The sequence below is a fragment of the Thamnophis elegans genome, chromosome 9, assembly GCF_009769535.1.
Source record: "Thamnophis elegans isolate rThaEle1 chromosome 9, rThaEle1.pri, whole genome shotgun sequence".
NCBI classification, from domain to species: Eukaryota; Metazoa; Chordata; class Lepidosauria; order Squamata; family Colubridae; genus Thamnophis; species Thamnophis elegans.
The window spans coordinates 61837570-61855674 of NC_045549.1; the positions used below are offsets into that span (position 1 = coordinate 61837570).

The following is an 18105-nucleotide window of genomic DNA, read 5'->3' on the forward strand; positions in this document are numbered from 1 at the left end:
AAACACACAATTCAGCAGGTCAACTCCTGATGTTTGACTGTGTTATACAGTTCCAGATGGGATACTTTCAAGGCAGATACATCTCATGAGTATCTCCTGAATTTTTAAGAACTTTAGACTGGTTGACTCATTAATATAAAAGCCCTACTAAATGCATTTTATGTTTAAGCTGAATTAAAGTGCATTCTTTGTTCTTTCCATCGCTCAAGGCAATACTCATTTTTAAATCTTGTCAGTCCCAGAAATAATACATTTAATAAAACTCAAGGGCTTTCAGCTCCTTAAAAAAAAACCACAACCACCTTGCTATCACAAAAGGCACAGCTTTAGCACTTTGCAGCTAGTTGATCAGGATTGGGGGGTTGGGGTAGCAGAGGGGCCCACCATTCTTTTTGGGGGGATCTTAAGCCTTGCCTTTCAGAGCCAAACAAAAGACAGGACTTTCCATCACTTCCCTGCCTTGTTTGCATATGGGACAGAGATGGGCAAAATAGCAAAAGCGCAAACAGCTGCAAATGGGAGGAGGAAACCAGTAGCTGGAGAGTGAGGGTGGGGGGTGGCATATATTTATTCTTCCTGGACTGACTCGGGAAGGAAGTTTGGATGGTTGCTTGGGGGGGGGGGATCTCCAGTTCCACCCAGGTTTTCCTTCCTGTTGTTTGCTTAGGGAATCGAAGGGGGAGTGATAAAAGGAAGAGGCAGGGCAGGGGGGGACCTGGGGAGGAAGGCACTGACCACAACGTGCCCAACCAGTAGCCTTGCCTCCCGCGGTCATTAACCTTGCTGGGAAAGGCAGGGAAAGCTCCACGGCAAGGCTTGCCATTCAGAGAATGTGAGCCACGCCAGAAAGACCCACTGCAGACACGTTTCCGGCAAGCGGCTCCTTCGCGGCGAAGTGGGATTAAAAGAACGCGGGTCCCCCCTTGCGTTGCGCCCATCCGCCGAGATGAGATTCCCGCAGCTCCTTTTGAGCTGGGTTTTGCTGCTGACGGGGTTGCTTCTGGTCCATGGACAGAGGCCAGGTAAGTCTTGCGCGGGGTGTGTGTGTGTGTTTCTTGCCTGGCTCTCCCCGGTCAACGGGAGAATAAGCTGAGACTGTAGTCTCAGTGCTCCTTCTGCGCTCCGGCACAGCGCCTACTGTCCGCTTCTGCTCGTTGGACGGTGTCAAATTTAGAAACCGTCCCGAGCACATCGGTCACCACCTCTGCTACCTTCCGCGCGTACCTGCCTGGCGGGGTTTAAGTACCAGAGGTTAGATTTCCTTAGCCTGGTTAATTTTGTGTCTCTATCGAAATAAAGTCACACCAGAACTGGAAACGGTAGGGTTTACATCCTCTGCTCATCTTTAAGCTCGGTTGCTATCTTATTAAAATAGAGCTTTTAAGAAAATAGTTACGTTAATGGCAATCTACATAAGTGATTTTCTGCCCAGAACCCTTAAGGGGAACCTATATAAATTTTCATGGTTTTTTTTTAAAGTGCATGCAAATCTATATCCGAAGTCCCTGATGTTTTGCGAGCTTTCTAACATTGATTAGAAATTACCTAGATAATATCTTCAGATAATCTCTCCCAGGACTGCTTAACCCTATTAGGCTGGCCAATATCACAGTGAGACCTGTCTTGATTTGAGCCTTTTATTTTATATTTGATTTTGCTTTTTTTCAAATTCACAGACACTGTCTTGATTTCTATTGCTCTCATCTCATCCAAGCAATAAAAAAACAAAACAGAAAAGGTAACATGGTTCAGATATATGGATTGTCTGACAGAATAACAGCTCTCTAGCCCTGGGCTGACTTTCCAGCTTAAAAAAAAAAAAAAATCAACAGTCAATTGACTTTTCAGAAGGGAGTGTAACAATCCTACAGCACTGAGTCTAGGCAGGGTCTCATAAACTCTAAATAAAACAGTTTGAAGTTGCACCCTTGAGGCTGCAGGGAGACACGACTCCTTTAATGCCAGCTGGTGATAACTTACATTTCCAGTTCTCTTTGGTTGAAAGAGAAAACAGCAACAAGGCTGGAACTGGGAGTCGGGAAGGGATATTTAGCTATTATTCCCCCCCCCCCAATTTCATGCACACATTAAAAGCATTGCAAGTGAACCAAGTTCGTTTTATTTTTCTACAGAAAAAAAGCAGAGCCAGGTATGCGTAATCTTCTTTTAAAATAGTTCTCCATAGATCTGATGATGAAGGGGTCTGTGCTCCACAAAATTATTAGGTAGCAGTAGGTGTAAATGATTATGGGATTTCACAAAACTTTTCCGTGTTTTTCAAAGGAGCATATGATCTATAAATCATTGGGTAGTCTGATTCAGCAAAGCAGTTCCCTTAATGGGTAAGAGGAGAGAAAAGAGCCCATTAGTCAGTCAGTCAGTTTGTCAGTCAGTCTGTCTGTCTGTCTGTACAGAGAGAGAGAAAATGTAGATACAATTACAGATAATAGACAAACATTCATCTGGCACCTATATCACTGCATCTGTAACTGTCCAGGGGGTTGAAGAATTATAACAGTGGCTCTTTTGCTGTCCTCAGAATGTGATTAAAAAAACCAGTAAGATCGCAATAGAAGTAGCACTTGACTTATATACTGCTTCACAGTGCTTTAGAGCCCTCTCTAAGCGTTTACAGAATCAGCATATTGCCTCTAAAAATCTGGGTCCTCATTTTATCCACCTCGGAAGGCTGAGTCAACCTTGACTTGGTGAGATTTGAACTGCCAAATTGCAGGCAGACGGCAGTCAGCAGAAATAGCCTGCAGTACTGCACTCTAACCACCGTGCCACCGTTGCTCAGGATGGCAGCCACAAAAGTGCAATAGAAGCTGTGCCTATTTTTTTAAGGGCATCATGGACCCTGCAGACACTCTGGATACAAGGAAAATCTACGAAGACCAGAACAGCAAATGTGGCATGGATTCATATTCTACAGCAAGACTGTCAAACTCCCGACCCACAGGCTGAATGTGTCACGTGCTGGATACACCCATGCCCAGTTTAGCAAAGAGGGAAAAAGTCCCGATACATCACATGACGATCCTGGACACCCCTGTTCTACAGGATGTTGGATCAAATTGCCACACTATTTGTATAGCCTAGCTAGCATTTGAAGAATGATTGATTATGTTGTGATGGAATTATTCTTGGTTTAGTTTCAAGCCTAGAAAAAATATTTAAAAGTTCAAGCAATTGTTCACACATCTTTACATCACTGAAAGTATGGTATAGCAATAGCAATAGCAGTTAGACTTATATACCGCTTCATAGGGCTTTCAGCCCTCTCTAAGTGGTTTACAAAGTCAGCATATTGCCCCCAACAATCCGGGTCCTCATTTTACCCACCTCAGAAGGATGGAAGGCTGAGTCAACCTTGAGCTGGTGAGATTTGAACAGCCGAACTGCAGAACTGCAGTCAGCTGAAGTAGCCTGCAGTGCTGCACTCTAACCACTGCGCCACCTCGGCTCATATGTCCAATGGCTTTAGGAAAACAATTGCATTTGGATTTAAGCTTTTCTTTGAATAACATGGCACAGCAGGCAACAGCATCTAATTTAATGTTGGCCATCTAAAAATTGCTAACAAGTCAGATGTGGCTAGTCTGTTGGAAGGAAGACTGCTAAGAGATCCCAGGAATAATTTATCAAAAGAAATGGCAAAACGTTTCCATATTAGTGCCAAAAAAAACCCATAATGGTGTAGTCAAAAGGAATAAAGTTTTCCTAAGAGAAACTTACTTTGCTTAATTATTTATATAAAGATAAAGAAACATTTTAATTACACAATTCTCTTGAGAGAGGAGAAGTTAGCCGTTTATGATCATCCAGGCAAAACTGGGCATATTTCTGCCTTCATACAAGATTTTTAGCACTTTGCAATGAATTTTGCTTTCCACTTTCAATGGTACACCAGCATTTCTTAATTATTCTTCATAAATGTTCAGATAAGCTTTGCAAAAAAAAACCTCTCTGAGGCAGACCATTATTATGAGGGGGCTGAAGCAGAAAGAATGAACAACTGTCTGCTCATTGCTTTTCCAACTGTGAACAACTGTCTGCTCAATACTTTTCCAACTGCATTGAGATGAGAAGCTGTTCATGCCTTAGGATATAATCCAACATTTCCCATTCTGGATCTTTCCAACATACATTAGATTTCATCCCCTGTCATCCACAAACAGAATACTGGCTGAGATTAATAGAGTTGCAGTCTAACACTCTGGGAAGGGATCAAACTGGAAAAGCTTGTAGTTTAGAAACTAAGCCAAAACGATTAGCAGGCTTAAGCCATTTATATTTTCAAAAAAATATTTGAATACACAGTGTTGTTTTTTTCATTCATGCAATAAAACCAAAGAACACAATCCAGCCACACATGACATCCTCTAAAGCTAATCCCATTGCATTATGCTGGCTGTTTACTCTTTAAAGTTTTTGTTACACATCATGTACAAATTATGTGGGAGTTGAACACCATGGGACATACTTTGGTGTTTCCAGGCATTAATTATATAATAAGCTGCTTTCTGGCTCATGTTTTTAAACAGCTGATGGATTTATATATTATACCAGTCTTAACCAATGGTTTATTATATGTAAGTATTTATAAAACACACGCAACCCCATACTTTTGAAAGGGGAGTTTTGCTACAGATAGCCTATTATCTTTACAGGAAACTTGTCTTTGGACTTGGAACAAGCAGGCATATTTGTTTGTTTGTTTGCTTGCTTGTCAAACATGTACAGGATAATAAGTATAGATATGAACATAAACATGAACAAAGGAAGTAAATACAGATAAATGGGGACTATAAAATGGTTCACCCACAAATGCGCGAACGACAAAAGCGTGCCTGAACTAAACCGCGGTGACAAAACCGCAAGTTCTAAAGCGCGCCGACGAATGAGCGCTGAAGCGTGCCGACAACAGCGCGCCGACAGAAGCGCGCTGTAACCCTAACCCTAAACCTAACCCTAAACCTAAACCTAAACCTTACCTTAACTTAAATCGCGCTTCTGTCGGCGGCTGTTGTCGGCGTGCTGTTGTCGGCGCGTTGATGACATCGCGGTTTTAGCGCCGCGGTTTTGTCGGCACGCTTTTGTCATTCGCGCATTTGTCGGGTCACGCTGTAAAACAGGGACAGTAGACATGCTGATGCACTTATGCACGCCCCCTTTATGGACCTCTTAAGAATGGGGTGAGGTCCACAGTAGACAGTTTAAGGTTGAAGCTGTGAGGGTTTGAGGCTGTAACAATGGAGTTGGGTAGAGCATTCCAGACATTGACCACTCTGTTGCTGAAGTAGTATTTTCTATGTTCCTTCTAAAACCCTCCTGATAGCAAGCTGAAAGTCACACTTGCATCTATATTGTACTAATCCTAATGTCATAATACTGACATCTCCATATTTTCTTTCCTGTCTTCCAGCAAACTTGGCCAACAGACGAAAACTACACAGACATCACTGTTCCCACAGGAGATGCATGCCCCTTCATTCCAGAGTGCCCTTCCCTTGAGGTATTTCCCAGGGATGGGGTTAAATTTAGACAAGGAACAATCAACACCGATTTGGTAATGAAACCAGGTGCCATAAGGGTGCAGCCATCAAAGGCTGCTCCTCTCATGTTGCAACTCGGAAGGGCTGGGTGGCCGGCTGGGTCCCCAGAATATTCTTCTTTGCAAATTACATTTTTGTTTTCCAAACTTTGTGTGTACAGAGTTGGGGGGGAGGAGAGATTTGATTGACCCCCAAACCACAAACAATTTCCTTTGGGCTGCTCCCATTGTGTTTTTATTTGCTCTGAAAATAGAGTAAGGAAGAGGGGGAATACTGGGGTAGGGTGGGGATGGGAATAAACTAAAGGGAGGAACAGAACAATAAAAGTACTTGTTTTATGTGAAGCCCTGGGCATGGTTCCAAATGATTGAGTAGCACTGGGCTCTCTGTCAATTATTTCACTCTCTGAAGCTGTACAGAGAAAGAGACTCATTCGAAACCCTGCTGTCTTGTTGAAGCTTTCTGCTCACCAAAGGCCAATATTTCCTCTTCCAATGAAATTGCAACTATCTCATCCCCCTGTTAATGCAGAAATACACATTTCTCACATATCGGTTATTTAAAGATTTTTTTAATAATAGCATTGGTTTACATGGATATTAGAAAAATGTCCAAATGTTTGATTCCTGTCTGCTTAGAGCAGAATGCATATGTAAACCCGTACAGATGAAATGCTAGCTTGAGAGGAATATCATTGGAATGGACAGAATCATTTCATGCTTTAACTTCAGGCCATACAAATATAGCAGCCAATATTTCCAGCTTCGTAGTACATACAATCTCTGCAGTTTTAAAGGTCAACCTTATTGAATAATGTTTCTAAACAGATACTAAATGAAAAATCGCAAGCAGATTTCTTTTCCTAGTTGGTCAGAGAATTTCATTTGGAGTCCCCCAGTTTGGGAAACAAATTTTGGGATGAAAAGCTTTATTTAAAATCTTAAATCACTAATGGAGGAACCTGTAATGCACAGGTGCTAACAAGCCAAGTAGTAAACCAATATTGTACTAGTTATTGAATGGCAATTTAACACATTTAGGTGTTATTTAGCAAATCATGCAAAACAATATTGATGGAGCTTCTTTTCATCCACTTCCTAGAGTTGTTTTTCCTAATTGTGCCTAAGTGCCTCAACACATGGACTATGTCAATGGAAATACTGTTACAGCAAATCCTTCATCTAATTAATTCCCTTATACTAGATTGTCAAAATCAAAGTGACATTCATTTTTTATTTAAAGACTGGGAATCTTTGCTCGGTAGGTATTGCTAAACTACAACTCCCGCTCACTATGCTGATTGTGAGGGATGCTGAAATTTGAAGTTCAGGAACATCTGGATCATTACAGATTTTAGTTCCAGAAAAGCTGGAATTTGCTGATGTTCACCTACTCAAAATTTCAATTTTATGACAATGTCTGTAGGACTGAAACTATAGATCTGGATAGCGCTATGAATTTAACTAAGTGGTACTTAAATTTAATATCTAATCTAAGTCCCCAGAACTTAGACACAGATTTAATTTAGGTGTCAACTCTTTGTGGCCCGTGACAGCTGTGCTCACGAGGCATTTTGTTCAGAGAGGTCACTGGCAAGCTGTTGCCATGAGGACCTGGGAGCACTTTAAATTTTAGATTGCATTCCAGCAATGTCTAAGGGCTAAACTCACGAACCCAGTTGGGGTCCTGCAGCTTAAATAATGGAAAGTGCAGAGGAGCAGGACTGCATTCTGTGACAGCATATAAATGCAAACAGTCCAGAAGGATAGAATTAGGACATACTAGAGCAAGGATCAAAAGAATGCTAAGTTCTTTTTCTCAAGGAAGCATCCCATTTACAGATGAATAAAACATGTGGTCAAACACTTTGCATCTGGAAACTTCTTTTGTTATATGTAGGCAACTACACAGCCTTTGATACTCTAGCTGTAATAAATAATTTAAAAAAAAAATTACAGGGGTTGTAATCCCTGTCACTTCTCCTAAAGGCTCTTTAGAACCAGTAAGACCCACCTCCGAGTAGTTTTAAGTGGTTTTAAGTTATCTTTAAAGGAATGTTTGCTTTCTCTAGGCAAATAAAAAACAAGCACTGAATTTAGCCAATGCTAAATTCACAGGGCTGGGAGAAAATGGCATGGCAGAAACCTCTGCTATGGTACCTCCTGAGTGCATATGTGATTTTACATGGTTTGTTTGTTCGTTTTTTCTTATCTATTTGCATGGCAGAATTAGTGAATCACTGTTCTGCCTTAGAGGGAAATGAGATTCTAGATCTTGGAGGTAAGAGTCCATAAATGGCAGCAAAACGATTCAGGGAACGTTAGCTCCTGGGTGTCATCTAGCAGTTGTATAGCTTATTGAAACCCAGATCTGGTAATGCAAGCTGCTTCTTGCATCATATGGGTTCAGTAGCAAGTAATCTGGGGTATTGCAGAAGTTGCTGAACTACAGTTTCCAGCAGCTCCAGCCAGTGTTGTCCATGATGAAGAAAGCTGAGAACTGCTCATATGTGCCTAAAATCACTGTGAGATCACAAAACATGATATGCCATCAATGTTTCAGTAGCCCTACCCAAGCAAATCAGATAACTGATTTACCTTTTGTATACCCTATTAACTGATACAATATAAATGTTTGGATTAAGGCAGGAAATGGATATTTCTTCTGTTCCAAACCAAACCCCAGTGGGAGCTCTTTCCCCAAGAAAGTAAAACATGAATACCTTATTAAAAAATTAATTTATCATATGTAAAGGTTTGTTCATCATGTCCTAGAGTGGGAATAAGAAATATATTTCAAAGCTGCCTCTGCACTGTCCATTACTTTTTCCATGATCCAGTTTAGTTAGACCATTAGAGTTTAAATGGTAGGAGATCAAACAAAGCAATTAGGGTTTAGGCTTATCTTGGGGTTAAATTCAACTCGTGGCAGATTAGGAGACTGGTGGTGTCAGCAGAAGAATATCCAGCCAAAGAAATTACATCTGTTCACTCACCACATAAAATGTAGTCACGTTGTGGAATTTAGATGGAAGGAGAAGCCTTCGGCCATTCCTGCAAAAGTGATTCAGTCATCTCTTTCCTGCACATCCAGCACTTCCTGAAGTCTTTAATGTGCATTGAAATATAATGCATGTGAGTTACTGTTGAAGACCTGGGTGATAAAAATGCACTTAGGTGGATCCCCCCCCCCCTTCCCTACATACCCATTTATAGAATAGCTATTTGTAAAACTGAAAACTTGTAGCTGGTTCCATTTATGGAGCTGCTTGCTTGTAACAAGAGGCAGGGAGCAGAAGTACATGCTCTTAACTATCACTTTGTATGTGGTATATCAATTGAAGGAAGGATTTAATAGAGTCAATGTTTCTAATGTATTTCTAAATTTTCTCTGTTGTAAACCAATGAAAGGCAGCCCGAGACACTACAGCTAGTTATGGTTTGATCCCCATTTTGGTGGGTCTAGGACAACTTGTCAACTCACCACAGCCAACTTGCCGTGGCCAACTTGCTGCAGCCAACCTCCCCCACAGCTAACTCACTGTGGGCCAATTCACCATGGGACAAGAATAACACTAATATCAAATAAATGGTGGAATAGAATCATTAAAGAAAGAAGGCAAAGGGGGGACAAAATGAAATATGAATGACAAAAATTAAAGTCATTTCTTAATTATTTTAAACAATTGAATTGTTAAGCTGTCCCATGGCAATTTGGCTATGATGAGTTGGCTGTGTCCAGTTGTCCCATTCCATGTTTTGGTAGCCCTTGAAATTCCAAGATATAAGGAAACCATATATAGCAGTGATGGCTAACCTTTTTTGGGGGGGGATCGAGTGCCAAAAGCGGGAGGAGCGCAGGGGGGTCGTGTGCTGGCATGCCACATCCATAATGCTATGCATGCAACCCCAGAATGCGTGCGTGCCCACCCACCCCCGCACGCATGCATGCACAATCAGAGAGCTTCCTTGAACCCTCCAGAGGGCGAAAAATGGACCTACGGGGAACCCAAAAATTCAGAAACAGTGACTTCCGATTTCTCCGTAGGGCCCTTTTTCGCCTTCTGGAGCCTTCAGGGAAGCATCCTGAATACTCCGTAGGGCGAAAAACAGCCCTATGAGGAAACCGGAAGTCAGTTCCCGAACTTCCAGTTTGCCCATAGGGCCATTTTTTCACACTCCGGAAGCTTCAAGGAAGCCTCCGGTAGGCAAAAAATGGCCCTAAAAGAAGGCCAAAGTCAGCTGGCCAGCATGCTGGAGCTGACAGGGCAATGCCTTGTGTGCCCTAACAAATGGCTCCATGTGCCACAGGTTCGCCATCAATAATATATAGCAAGGAGATGAGCTGTATTTGGAAATATTTGTAGAACCTAGAACAGAGAATAGGGTTGGAAGGAGCTTTAGAAGTCTTACAGTCCAACCCTGTGCTCATGGCAGGAGATCATATACCATTCCTGAAAAATAGCTTTCCAGTCTTGTCTTTAAACCAACACCCACACAAGTTCTAGAGGAAAGCTATTTTACTGATTAATTGTTCTTGGTTTCTTAGTTCTAGGTGAGATATTTTCTTAGTTCTAGGTAAAATATTTTTTAGTTAAATTATTTAAATTAGCAATAGCAATAGCACTTAGACTTATATACCGCTTCACAGTGCTTTACAGCCCTCTCTAAGCGGTTTACAGAGCCAGCATATTGCCCCCAACAATATGGGTCCCCATTTTACTGATCTCAGAAGGATGGAAGGCTGAGTCAACCTTGAGCCTGGCGAGATTTGAACTGCCAAAACGATCAGCAGAAGTAGCCTGCAGTACTGCACTCTAACCACTGCACCATCGCGGATCTTATAAATTATTTTTTTAATCTGTATTGTAGTAGACATACAGTACAACATTCACAAAATCTGTTTATATGGTTTAAAACTGACCATTAGAGTATTACTGTTGTTTCCTAAGGCTATTACAGTAAACTTTCCCAGACTACAGCAATCCTGATGTGTTAAGACAGCAACGCTCACACTGGCTGGGCTGTAGCTGAGTATAACTGTCAGGAATCAAAAAGGAAGGGCAAGACTATACACAAAAGTAACATACATTTAAAGTTGGTTGTTAAGAGAATTAATATATATTTATTGTATCCCATTTCCAATGACAGTTCATGTAGTTCTGGGCTATATTTCTTATTAAGTACTTAGAAATAAAAGAAATGCAATGGGAGTTTTGGGGGAAGAAAGATGTTACATGTCTACATAAAAGTTATTGAGACTGAATCTAATTTAGACTAGTTTAATAACAAGGAACATCTTTTAGTGTACTTTGATCATTCTCTGTCTAAGGAAAATATTTAAAATTTAATGAGAAAAGAAATCCAGTTGAGCTGTAATGTATTCATTTATTGCACTGGCCTCATTTTAAGAATTTAGATGTTTCCCTGGTAGACATTTTTACTACAGCAGATTTATCATGTCTTAAAAATCCTGATTGGCAGTCTAATACAAATAGAGTCCCCTCTGCTCCTTAACAAGGAACTGAAATCCAATAAATTATATTTTTACCAAACCACTGTATACCTGCCATCCTATATTTTCTCTATATGCTTATAGTAAAATGCTTATAAGTAAAATGCTTATTGGGCAGGAAGATCAACACAGTTCCACTGATTCCACCAGACCATCCCTTTACAATGTTTTTTTTTAAAATGAAGTTCATAATATTAGCATTATATAATACGAGATTATTATATTTTGCATAGGATCAAGAATCTCCTAGGATGGAAGTTGTCAATAAATTTATTTTAAAATGCATAAAGTAAATAGTGGTATAATTCAGAAAGGTTATGGTACAATGCATATGAAACAAGATTCAGCAGACAAAGAAAAAGACATCCACCATTTATGTTTTCCATCGTCTGACTGCAATGGCAGAAACAAGGATAGGGAGAGCATATATGCATGTAAAAATGCTATTTTTGTTTCATGTTTGGGTTTTAAAGTGGGTTCTGAATTTCAGGTGGCTAAAATTTATTCTAAGCACCATACACCAGAGCACCAAAATGTGCTCTATTCATCTTCTCCGTTTTGCCCAGTTCTTTTGTTAAATGATGGAATTCCCACTGGAGAATAAAGTTGTATGTCATTGGGTAGAGAACAATTTAGCTGACCACGTATAAAGAATCTATTTCTTGTAAGGATAAATCTGTGGTATGAGTTTTTACAGGCAGGAAATTAAGTCAGAGCAGAAGTGATAAGATGTTAGAATCACATAGGGCTCCAAATGCATCTTTTCTTCCCAACAAACAAGCAAAGTCTTCTGGACATACTGCAGTTTACATGTTTATTTAGTATTACCCTTCCAAGGCTCTCACTTCAGCACAGCTAGACTTGTAGGCTCCTCTTGAGCATCCACAAAAAGAAAATTCTGTTTGACTAAAGTACCAATTTAACTACTGGCTAAACACACTGAGGCAAATGTATCCTGTTTGCTCAGTTTTAATCACTTGGTCCAAGGAAACAGGTGGATCACAGCTCCACCCATAGGAATCAGCTTTCCAGATGACAGTACAATTGAGTGACCATTTTTATCTCTTAGCTATTTTTTTACACAGCAATAAGATACAAAATGCAAGATTGTGCAAAACACATCTTAAAACAATGAAAACACCTGGAGTAGCATCTAATCTCCCATCTATATATTTTCCCTCACATTTCCAAATAAGCAGATTTGGTAGAATATCCCAAAAGCTACTTTTTCAAAAGTCAACTTGGCTTTCTTTTATTTCTCATTCAAGAAGTTTCTTCAGTTCTGAACTGAAGAAGCTTCTTGGATGAGAAACAGAAAATGAAAAAAAAGTTCTGTTGTCTTTTGAAAAAGCACCTAACCACGACCTGGGTGGCTGTGAATCTCCATAGATGATTTAGTAGGGTACTTAGTGATGAATCTGATCTACAATCGAACTTTTTTCCCATTACCAGAGTTAAATCAATCTATTAAGATTTTGCAATAAATCCCAAATTCTTCCCTGAATTTCATGTAACTTGTCAGCTGATGTGTAAAATTTGCTCATGGTGTTTTCTTATTCTGCTATGGTCTAAGTAACTCTGTTCTACGATACCATATTTTATATTGATTCATCTTTACTATATTACTAGGTTTCTTTTTTCAAAGGCGGGGAAGAATTACCCGCTACAAATCTATAAACAAATGTTGTGTTCCTGAAGTATGCCTTTCTCGATGATTTATTATCATGACCTGACTACATTGGCAGTTGCATAAATTTAATGTTAATAATATTTTTATGGACCATCAGTGTGACAATTTTAACTCCAGTCTGGTTCTCTTTTCTCTATAAAATAGTTTCTTCAAAATGCCGAGAAAAAGAAATAGGCACGGAAGTCCAGATGACATTTTGATAACGGCACAGTTATAATCTACAGAGATCTCCCATAAGCCATCATCAAGAAACAGAGAAATCATAAGAGAAAACTGTTGGAGCAGGTTTTCCTGGAACTTGGGGATTCTTTAAGAAGGAAGAAACAATTATCAACCAAAAGATCTTATCTAGAAGCACTGGAGAATCATTGTTGCAGTATACTCACAACTTTTCTTGGCATGTCAACATAGCAATCTAGTAGCCAGAAAGCAAACACTGCAATGTTAAGACAAATTATGTCCTTGAAAAAGCTTTTGCTGTATTAAGTGTCTCTTACTCATGTATCTTTTAACACTCTTATTAAAAAATATGCAAGAATGAAATTAGTATTTGATAAAACAGTAGGCCTGCTTAAAGTCACATTTAGTTTCACTGTTGCTTGAAGACCATGTTACTTTCTTTTACTCCTGTTGCATCCAAAATTTTCTCAGAACATCACTCCTTAGTGTCTTGGCCTACTATTCCAGAATTTTCAACCGCAGCATGTCAACAAAGGCCAGGTTAGATAATCTGGCTATTTTTGAAAGAGGAAATTCTCAAATATTAACTAAAATTAACAGAAAAGGCTTACAAGCATGTTTGAACCTTAAAAAAAATCACTTATATCAGTGGAAATGCACTGTGTGATAAGGCTTTGTATGATCAAGTACTTATCAATATTGTAATGTATATCTTGCCATAAAGTAGTCCTTGATACATTTGTAGCAATTTAACACTACAATCAATTTAGATTATATATTGTGATTCAATAATTTCTTAAAGCATGTTTGTAACTGTATATGTTGTACAAAATGTATTTCAAATAGTACTGTCACATTAAATATTCATGTATCTTTTCACATTTTTGTATGCTGTATATCGAAACCATCCACTTTCACAGAGATGTGAAATCTTTGCTTCATTTCTTTTTAATTTGCATAAGGTATCAATATAAACAGTAATGATAAATGTACCTAAGTAAAATATACATTAAACCATTCTTTCTTAAAAAATGTTAAGCCAAAACTATTATCAGAATTTAATCAGATAATGGCACATTAAAGAAATTGTAGATTTCCAGTTCTAGCAGAATAAGAATTATACATCTTTCTTTGGAGAGAAATACTGAAATTAAAGATCAATATTTTTAAATATCAGTGTTTTATGTTGTGTTCCTATTACAACAATTTAATAATTATTAAAGCTTCAAATAAGTCAAAGGGATACATTTTCAAGTGTGCAAATAATTAAACATCAATCAAAGACATTCAAAATATATAGGTTCCTTCCAAAGTAAATAGGAATGGGAGTGAGGAAACATAAAATAGTTTGAAGTCCTTTGGGGAAAAATAGGTATCAAATACTTAAAGTGATATGTGAAATGTCTTAGCCTTCATGTTGCTTCCAAACCTTTATTGCAACTAAGATAGTTGCCACTAATGATTTGCTTCTTCCTACTAAACCATTGTTCCAGGTAAGAAATATTTATATGTAGTTTTTATTATCTTGTATTACTTTGTCTGATATTTGGCATTGGGTTCTTAGATTCTCCTTTGCCCAAATAGATTCTGCTGAGAAATTGAGAAACTAAGGAGAGTTGCTGACAGTCCCTCTATTTTGTGATGCCATGGGAATGGGCTTAAGAGTGAGTGATCTCTATAGAGGCTCCCCTCTTTTGGAATAGCCCCCCTCCCCAATTGAGGATGCTTCCCATTCTTCTCATGGACTTTTCGGAAGTCTTGTAAAAATCTGGCTTTTCCAATTGATTCTGTGTTAAAGCATGAGTAATTTTTGGACCCTTTCTATTAAATACAATTAATCATTATGAATGGCATAGAATCACTGCATTCTACATTTGAACTGTGTACATGGCTTAATGTCTGCTCCCAGACTGAGGCAGTAAATATATTGCAGGGAAGGAGGAGGGGGCTTGGGGGATACAGAGAAAGGAAAACCTGAATTCCCCTGAGCAAAAGATGGAGTGGACTCATTGAAAAAACATCTTCAGGTTCAGCAAAGACTTTAAACATATTTAATGTTCAAGACACCCCCACTTTTTTTAAAAAGCATAGCTTATACAGCCTGATTCCAATCTAGTTCAGTGACCTCTGTAAATCAATTAATGTACAAGTGCTTGGAAAAAAAAACTAGGGTCAAAGGGACTGTGTACATTGTAGTTTAGTGCCAACCGCAGTCCAAACAGCCAGATGTGGGAAGGAAAACTTTACCTATTGGAAAAAGCAATTGATATTTGCTCCCATTTGCATACCGATTAAGGATTTCCCATTGTATAATATTTACCCACTGGGACAGCAGAACAATTTGTAGCCCAGTTCTGTCTCCAAACACATTGTTATGCATCAGAGACACTTTAACCAGTCAACATAAAAGGACAGTCACTGTGGGAAACAGTTATCTCAGGATTAGGTTGTTGATAGTATTATCCAGCCAGACTGCTTTTGCCTTTAATTACCCAACGCGGTGAAAAGAAGGGTTGACTCTGATGTTTCTTTTCATGTACATTTGATTCATATTATTTCCAGCATTAAATGTTTATGGAAAGTTGATTCAGTTAACATAAATTAGAAAATTCATAAGGGGGAAAAAGGGGAATTAAAAGCAGTCCAGAAACACTATGGAAAATGTATGTATGTATGTATGTATGTATGTATGTATGTGTATATATAAAGTCACAACCCCTGGTATGCCCAAATATGGGAGGAAGTTCATTACTTCCATTCTCTGTCCACCGGCTCGTCACAAGAGACCATCCAGACAGAAACCCAATATTTTTACTGTTGCCTTTGTTACATATGTGTTGTATTTGTGCTGATAAATAAATAAAGGGAGACTAGTATAGATCTATTTCAAGCTATTTAGCTCTCATCAGCTAGCCATACCCTTACCCAGGTTCGAATCCCAATAAGGGTATGGCTAGCTGATGAGAGCTAAATAGCTTGAAATAGATCTGTACTAGTCTCCCTTTATTTATTTATCAGCACAAATACAACACACACACACACACACATATATATATCGAACCTTATACTTTCAGCTCTACTTATCTCTTTTAAAAGGAGCTATAAATAGCCTTGCTATAGGATATGTACTGAAAATATTCTTTTTCCTTTACTTACATATCATGGTACAAATATGCAAGATCGTAAGATCTCTTTATCTGGTATTTCCAAGAAAAAAAAGATGGCGGCAGGAGGCCGTCGCAGCTGGAAACAGAGCTCGAGAGCCCATTTTCGCTGGCAGAGCACTTGGGCCACCATAGATGCTGGCGACACAAGTGACGTCAAGCTGGCCATGCCCACTCTTGCCACACCCACCCTGGGCCCCGAGGTCAAACACAACCCTGATGCAGCTCTCAATGAAATAAGAGTTTGACCCCCGTGTCATAGGGGAATGGAAAATGTCAAATTAGGCAGCGTCAGATGGAGGCTTTGCAACATATTTGATTTTTGAGATAATTCCTGCTATAAGCCTTTCCACTGATGCACAAAACTCATGTGTCCAGTACCTCTTTATCAATACATGCTTTGGTGAGAGTCATGACAAGTAACAGCATGTAACAGAACTTCACTGATCCCTAAAATATTAGGTAGGAAATCATCCCAAGAGCCTGAGTCTTAAGACGAGATTGGGAAACTGGGAAAAAATAGCAAACTGTGGCCACCTTGTTGGCATCGGTGAATCAATGTGGTTAGGAGGAATGAAGCTTGTCCTAACCCTAGAAAGAGAGCAGTAGGAGACAAGATGGTTGAATACTATCACTGGTATCATGAGCTTGAATTTAGAACTTTAAAAAAAAGTCATTGACAGTCCTTGGGAATTGTAACCCAATAGATCAGGGGTCTCCAATCTTGGCAACTTTAAGACTTGTGGAATTCTGGGAGTTGAAGTCCAAAAGTCTTAAAGTTGCCAAGGTTGGAGACCCCTGTAATAGATCATGAATAATTAGAAACAACTGAATTACTGACAATCAACAACATGGTAAACAGTGGAAGAAATTATTTCCAATTCAAATAATTTATTCCTTTCTAAAAGATAAAATTGAAATTCTTTTTTTATATATTGCTAGCTTCATAACATAGGCCATTGATCTTCCCAAATGCCAGAGTAGTGATGGCTCCCTGGACCCCTACATATAGTCTGCTCCAAGTTATGTGATCCCTGCCCTCTCCCTTCCCCCTCCCATGCACTCCTCTTTCCCGTCCTGTCTACGATCCTGGCACTCCATAGGCCCACTGTGTGAGGGAGCATGGTCAATCAAAGGCCTCTGACCTGGCCTAATCAGGCTCCCTTCATAGGCCTACTGTGTGAGGGAGGGCTAGACCTGAGTAGGGGTGAAGGATGATCCTGGGAACACAGGCCAAAGTTGTTTCCTGCAAGAGCAAGCCGCCGCAGTGAGGTAGGGGTGGACAATCTGCTTAGGCCATGGCACGCTCAATCAAAGGCCTCTGTACTGGCCTAATCAGGCTCCCTTCTCCCTCCCATGACATCACGAACAATTGCCATTCTAGGATGCCACACTTGCTCTCCTTAAAGGCCCAGGCTTTCCAGAGTTATGCTGGAACAAAAACACACCCACACCCAGGGGTGTCTTACCCCCACAGTGTTTGTTTCCGGAGGATAAGTCATCTGCGTACCAAGTTTGGTCAAATTTTTTTGAGACATTCCAGAGTTATGCTGGAACATACATACATACATCATAGATAGATGATAGATAGATGATGGGTGGTTAGATAGATAGATAGATAGATAGATAGATAGATAGATAGATAGATAGATAGATAGATAGATAGATAGATTTTTGCCAGCTTATCCCCACTCTGGTTCAGTTATTGGAGTATTATTCTGTGAACAGATCAGCAGATATAAAGGAAGCAAATACAAAGGAAGCATTCAATTTTAAGAAAGAGACTTTTTATATGGCTTGAGCCTTTTTATTTTATTAGAGCAGCATTCCTCTCACTGGGAATTTGGTAATTCTGGGAGATTATAGTTCAATGTATGTCTGGGGACTCAGTCTAAAGCAGCCAGTCTTTTAAATGAATTTAAAGGTATTTTGTAATGCACTTAAGACCCTTATCCAAAAGTGGAATTTACTAGGTGCCCTGAGCCAGTAAAGATATGAA

The 18105-nt window shown here is 39.4% G+C and overlaps 1 protein-coding gene across 1 annotated transcript; it reads left to right on the forward strand.

Moving 5' to 3' along the window:
• The first annotated feature begins 700 nt into the window (after positions 1 to 700).
• On the forward strand, positions 701 to 14115 carry LOC116513359 (apelin receptor early endogenous ligand-like). Its single transcript, XM_032224393.1, has 3 exons — positions 701 to 1022; positions 5429 to 5518; positions 12907 to 14115. The coding sequence occupies exons 1-2, from the start codon at positions 947 to 949 to the stop codon at positions 5515 to 5517; spliced, it is 165 nt and encodes a 54-aa protein (XP_032080284.1). The 5' UTR covers positions 701 to 946; the 3' UTR covers position 5518; positions 12907 to 14115.
• Positions 14116 to 18105: the final 3990 nt, after the last annotated feature.

Coding starts and splice junctions, on each gene's coding strand:
- LOC116513359 (XM_032224393.1), top strand. CDS start 947: ATGAGATTCCCGCAGCTCCTTTTGAGCTGGGTTTTGCTGCTGACGGGG. Junction 1,023..5,428: donor GGTCCATGGACAGAGGCCAG/GTAAGTCTTGCG, acceptor CCTGTCTTCCAG/CAAACTTGGCCAACAGACGA.